Here is a 6,665-nt window from a genome sequence, read left to right as displayed (position 1 = left end):
TGAGAAACAAACAAATACTAGTTGGCATTCCCACTTAAAAACAAACAAAGCAAACACTACTTGGCATTCCCACATAAAAACAAACAAAGCAAACACTAGTTGGCATTCCCACTTAAAAACAAACAAAGCAAACACTACTTGGCATTCCCACCTAAAAACAAACAAAGCAAACACTAGTTGGAATTCCCACTTTACATAACTGCCAATGCCACTGCCAGTCTGCCACAGAGTAGGAACAACCTTATTCAACAACGTAACAGATATGCGACTTCACACAACTTAAAACCAAATGAACAAACAAACAAGCTTTATTAAAGAGCATGCTGGGCGCTCTCGTACCTGTAGTTGTAGGCATTGCGGCCCTTAAATATGCCATCATTCTTGTAGTATACTTTTACTGTTCCATTTGTTAAGACGTCACGCTGAGTGTACGAAAAGGGTATGTCGCATGAAGCCCGTGTCGCCATCAGACTCACCTTCACGCTACTCATAGGAGGCACAGTAACTGTATACTCAGACCCCATTTCAAGTTCATCTTCATTTCTTTCTCCCCATTCATACGAACTTTTAAACTCGTAGGATGTCTCAACCTTGCCCTCCGCTATTTCTGGGACACCTACGCTTAAACTCACCTTGACACCCAGTGTGAACGATACGCTTGCTGTCCATTCCCTAGTATACCTTTCTGTATGTTTGAGATTCAATTTAACCGTGTCGGAACCTTCTCCCTTTTTGTTCCTAGCCTCTTCATTCGCAAGCGCAATAACATGCTCGTCGTAAATCCTTGCATCAGTAAGATCATAAATGACGTTGTCGATAGTTCTTGATAAAACAGGCTCCTCAATGACAATGGGGGCATACGCGTCGACATAGGTAAAGAGAGTGGCGAGGCAGTTGGTCTTGCTATTCGCCGTTCGTCTTGCACAGAAAGTATTGTTTGCCAAACTTCGCAGAGCAATAGTTTTGTTGTCAAGTTTGGTAGGTATAAATACAGTGTTGATGTGGTGGTCCATCGTGGGATTCTCATATGCCCATACCCACGACGAATTATTGTCAAGCTTCCAATATTTGCCATATTGGACACTTTTCAGGCAGATGCCTCCGTCACGACTTGGAAACACCTCATATTCAAAATCTGGAGAATTAGCGACTTCATAATTATAATCCATAAACCCGTCTGAAAAGGCCTTGAGGTGCATTCCATTGTCGCCCTTGATTCTGATAATGTCGGGAAACATCACGATTGATTGCCAGTCAATGATGGTAAACAGATCGCGCTGGTCAGTGAGTTGCGAGTTGCTAATTAAATTTAAGCAACCATTGGTCTGGTTGGTGCCCATAAAGAAGGAAACATAGTAGCTGGTGTGGACATGGAGGAGCCGGACGATCTTGTTGCTGTTGGAATTCAAGTAAACCGGCTGGAAGAGCGTGCAAGACTGGCTAGATCGATTCTCGTCAGGTTTGACGGACGTGGCAGTGATCCATCCGTTGGGGCCCCCCATGTTTGCCCAGAAGCGGTCATTTAGTTTGGATCGGATGTGTACCAGTCCATTTTCAGTGGTAGCTGGCACTACCTCAAATCTGGTCTCAAGCCCGAAACTGTAATCTCCATCAAATCGGAGGGAATCAGCTGCTGTTGGATTAACCTTTTCTAAGTGCAGGTATTTGTGGTTGAAGTTGGATTGGATTATGATAAACTTGGGAAGTCGTTGTGCCATGACAGATGGATGGATAGATAGGGGCTTCGTTTCCAAGATAAATATAGATTTCTTTCTTGTTTGCTTTCTTTGTTGTTTTTGTTTTTCTTTCTCAAGGATGCTACCTCCTTAAATATCATGTTCCGGTTGATCCTTACTGTTTATTTATTGAATCAACTATAATGACTCATTAAGAAGAAGATCCACGAATCCTGCCTGACTTAACGACTAATATTATTAATTTACTCTGTACATTTTTTTTGAAGCATTTATTTACTCTGTACTTGCTATTCAAAATTAGGATTAACTAGATTATGTGTGAATTCTTCTACAAAAAATATATCATATATAACTAGTTGGAACCTGTACGGCGTCTTGAGATTGAAGAAAAATTAGACTGGTGATGTATAATGTCCTCAAGCGCCCACTTGTTTTGTTTTATTTTATGCTTATCAGAGGGAAGGTTAAATTTCTGTATAACTTGGCTGCAATTAATTTTGTTGTCTGGAATTAATTTTTGTTAATTTGTTAAGTTGTCTAATCCAACCTAGACAAGTGGTGAATGAAATGAATAACAAATCTTGATTGGAAGGATCAAAGATGAAAGTGATGATGATACATGCAATCACTATGTATACAGACAGAAGACAAAGCCGTACAACATACAGGTCGGCACCGACGAACTAACGTGCGCAATAGAAGCAAGGGAAACAGAGCTATTGTAGTCACAGCCACTACACCAGATCTAGGTTTTTGTAACAATAGGTTTCCTAACTGATTATTCTTTTTGTAACTCAAATTGATTATAAAACGTTACAAAATTGATCAATAGTTACCATAATTACGATATTAACTCGCGGAAACTAAATAACTATTTCAAAGTGTGAGATCATTTACATACATATCTAACGGACTTTGCTCTGAGTTTAAATTTTAAAGACCGAAAACTTGAACGGGAAACTTACTCAGCATTGATCAATCTTCCCAAATGGATCTTGGTGCAGCGGTAGATAACAATCCAGATAGAGCATAGCAGTAGTTTCTTATCCAAAGTGCATGGGTCTCTCTAGCAGCTCCTACAAGTACCAGAATAGGTGGAATTTATATCCGATAATAAATAAATTTGTACTCACTTGTTGTCTATCTAGACTAGTTTATTTATTATCCATTCATTTATGTACTGTCCATTGCCCACTTGGTGTCAAACCCTTTACTCTTCTAGCAGCATTGGCAAGGGAGAGACTGAAGCAAGGACCGGTCAAATGAGGAGCACAAAAAATAAATGAAGAATGTGGTTGATATCCATTTAAGGGATTTTGTTTCTCATATCATGCAGATTGAAATCTACTACCGGGTGAGGAATATGAAAAAAAAGTTAGTTGGGACGATGCTACAGTCCTTCAGCCATATATAAGCGAAGTTGGAGGAATGAACCATGGTGGATGTGTTAAGATTAAGTGTTTCCTTTGACATCTTTGACATATAGGGGTTACTTGTTGTTATTTCCAATGTATGGTATTACTTCTCATGTTGATGTAGTTATACCGCTCGTATTGATAAATTCATGATGTTGGTCCTTGAACTCTAGTTGTTTAGTTATCCAGTGTTCCACTTGTAGTTGTTTTCATTTAAATAATTTTTTTTGTTTTGTTGAGCATCAAACCTTGGTTCTCGATAGGGCGGTGGCAACATGAGTTTGGGATGTTTAATACTTTTGTTGAATTTTTTTACTTTCACAAGTTGCTCAAGTTGTTCCAAAAGTGTGGTAAACTAGCCAGCTTAAGATCTGAAAGTGGAGGCAGCTTGTTCGAGTTGTCTCCAAAGATGGAACCAACTTGATGTAGTTGTTTTCAAGTCTGGAGCCAACCAGGTCAAGTTGCTTTCCAAGTGCGATAGCAACTAGCACAAGTTGTTCCCAAATCTGGAGCCAACTAGCTCAAGTTGTTTCGAAGTGCGAAAGAAACTTACACAAGTTTCCCCCACTGGAGCCAACTATATCAAGTTTCTTCTAAGTGTGAGAGCAACTAGCACAAATTATCCACAAATATGGATACCACCTAGATCAATATGCTTCAAGCTGCTTCCAAGTATGAGACCTATCTGGAGCCAACAAGAGGAAATTGGTATATTAAATTTTACTTCCACAAGTAGTGCCAACTTGTATAAGTTTAATCCCAAAGCAGAATCAACTTTCTTTTATAAGTGAAACCAAGTTCTTTGAGGTCAAAAAAATTCATAAATCGTTCAGCGTTACTGCTCGTCATTGATTGAGAAAAAAAAGTACATATCGGGTATTGCTCAAGAACGTTAAAGTTTTTTCAAAACTTTCTTTAAAAACCACCAGATCTGAGTTTTAGAAGAGAAAATTAGAGAGATAGAAAGGTAATTCATCCTTTTAGGAGTGATTGGTGATATAGCTTCATTTGTTTTCATTTATGTTGCTCTTTGTTTGTTTCCATGGTCTTGATGCAGCTTTAACACCTATTTTGATTTTGTGAACTACAGGTGACGTTTGTTAGTAGAGAATATAGTATTTTCTCCCAAGACTTTCATATTTTTAGTATCCGTTGTGTTTTGAAGATGAAAGTCTTCCGTTGAAACTTCCATTTTTATCCCTGAATTTTATAATATAGAAATACGTACAAAATAGCTAATCGTCACTTGAAATTTCTTCTTAAACGAGCTAGATAAAACGTAGCGCTGATCCTTTACTCGTTTAATACTCCTCCTTCTAGCGCCAAAATGTAGTTGCACAAAATCCCACAAACGATAACCCTAATAATTTCTAGATCTAAACATATTTTACAATCAAAATGAAGATAAAAGTGCTAAATGTAAATGAGACACAAATATTTTTACATGGTTCGATCCATAATGGGACCTATATCCATGGTTCTTCACTATGATATATTTGTTGTCACATAAGACTCCATTAATAAGTTTTTGTGGAGCTCTAGATCTTAATGATGGAGGAAGAAGATGATAGTATGCTTCTCTTTTACTATGTGCGTATCATATTTCTCTCCTTATCCCTTTTTTTATATACTAGGGTAATGAATTAGAAATTCCAATTATAACTTTTGCTTATAAATTAAGCTAATTTAGGCATGGTAGTATATATGCGATCTTATATTGCTAAGTTGCCTCCGTTATTGTTGTGGCGCCACAGAACCGCCATGATATCATCGCACATCTCAATAGTGACGTAGTGGAAATATATCTTCTCCCTTGATATTACCTTCTTCTCTCGTAGCCTCAATTCCTAAGAAATAATGCAAATCACCCAATTGCTTCATTGCAAACACAAAACTCAAATATTTCACAAGATGATCAAGCAAAGAAATTGAATTACCAGTACGTATAATGCCATCTACATGTAATAATAACACCATCATATCTGAACGAATCACATATACAAACATTGAAAATATGAACGGTTTTTGAAATTAAAGTTGAGCTGAACTTTTGAAACCAAGCCCTTGGTGCTTGTTTTAAACCATACAAACTTTTCTTAAAATGACAAACTTTCTTTGGGATTCTGAGCTTACAAATCCTGGTGGCTGCTTCATATGGACATTCTCTATTAAGTCACCATGCAAAAAAGAATTTGAAACATCTAATTGCCTAATAGGCCAATTTCTAGTAACAACTATGCATAGAACTACTCTTATTATAGTAGATTTGACCACTAGGCTAAAAGTTTTCCCATAATCAATACCATATTGCTTATTATATCCTTGAGAAACTAGTATTGACTTCAATTTATCCAGAGTCCCATATGACTTCAGTTTAACTCTCTACACCCATTTACAACCTAATACTCATATGAGGCTCAGGATCAACTAATTACCAAGTCCCATTATTCTGTAATGCAGTATTTTCATCATTCATAAAAGCCAGCCGTAGGGGATCTTTCATAGCCATTTTGAAACTTTTTAGCTCAGAAGGAGTATTAATAATAAAAGTAAGAGCAGAAGAAACGGGATGCTTAATTGAATTATTTAAAACATGATCAGGAAAAGATTTTGTTTAGTAATACCTCTCTGGGATCTTGTGACAACAGTTGAATAAGGAAAAGTTTGAATAGATGATGTATCCTTTATAACAGGAGTAACAAAGGTAGAAGTTGAAAAACAAAACTCATTTTCTGAGAAAATCACATGTATGGATATATAAATCCTCTTATTTACAGGATTATAACACTTATAACCCTTACGTAAGGTGCTATATCCAACAAAAACATATTTAACAGATTTGGGAGACAATTTATCAACTCTGGAATTCCCTAAGAAAAGATAACATATACACCCAAAGACTCTAAAAAGGAATAATCAGGTAACTTATTGTAAATAACTTGAAAAGGAAATTTATCATGAGGAATAGGAGTGAGAGTTCTATTAATAAGATAAGTGGCTTCCAAAAAAGCATCATACCATTATTCTTTTGGACAATATGCATTAAAAAGAAATGTATTACCCATTTCAGTAATGTGTCTATGCTTTCTTTCAGCGAGACCATTTTTCTCTGGTGTTTTAGGACAAGAAATTCTTAAAAGAATACCAGAACTGTCTATAAAAGTTTTAAAAACACCTTTTACTAGATCCATAACACCATCTTTTTGTAAAGCAAGAATTTTAGTATGAAATAAGTTTTCAGTTAAACTTTTAAAATGTTAAAAACGTTGTAAAGCTTATGTTTTAACTTGAATTGGATAAATCCAATGAAATCTACTGAAATCATCAATAAAAACAATATAATATCTATGTCCTTCTATGGAAGGAACAGGAAAACGACCCCACTCATCACAATGAATTAGTGCAAGTGGAGATGTTGCATGAGAATGAGAAATATGAAATGAAAGTCTCTTACTTTTTTTCCAGTTTACAGGGATGACACAGAGTATGAGAATTGATAGACTTAGCTATAATATTTTTGTCATTGTGTAACAGTTGAACAATTTTTGAAGAA

At 36.3% G+C, this 6,665-nt stretch overlaps 1 protein-coding gene across 1 annotated transcript; it reads right to left on the bottom strand.

Annotated features, from left to right (window-relative positions):
- Positions 1-311: 311 nt before the first annotated feature.
- Positions 312-1,718, bottom strand: LOC113345866. Its single transcript, XM_026589524.1, has one exon. It carries the CDS (start codon positions 1,716-1,718, stop codon positions 312-314), a length of 1,407 nt encoding a protein of 468 aa, XP_026445309.1.
- Between the last annotated feature and the right edge of the window lie 4,947 nt (positions 1,719-6,665).

This window comes from Papaver somniferum, unplaced genomic scaffold, assembly GCF_003573695.1.
Source record: "Papaver somniferum cultivar HN1 unplaced genomic scaffold, ASM357369v1 unplaced-scaffold_84, whole genome shotgun sequence".
NCBI lineage: Eukaryota > Viridiplantae > Streptophyta > Magnoliopsida > Ranunculales > Papaveraceae > Papaver > Papaver somniferum.
The sequence above is the reverse complement of the archived record's forward strand: the minus strand, read 5'-3'. Positions and strand labels throughout refer to the sequence as shown.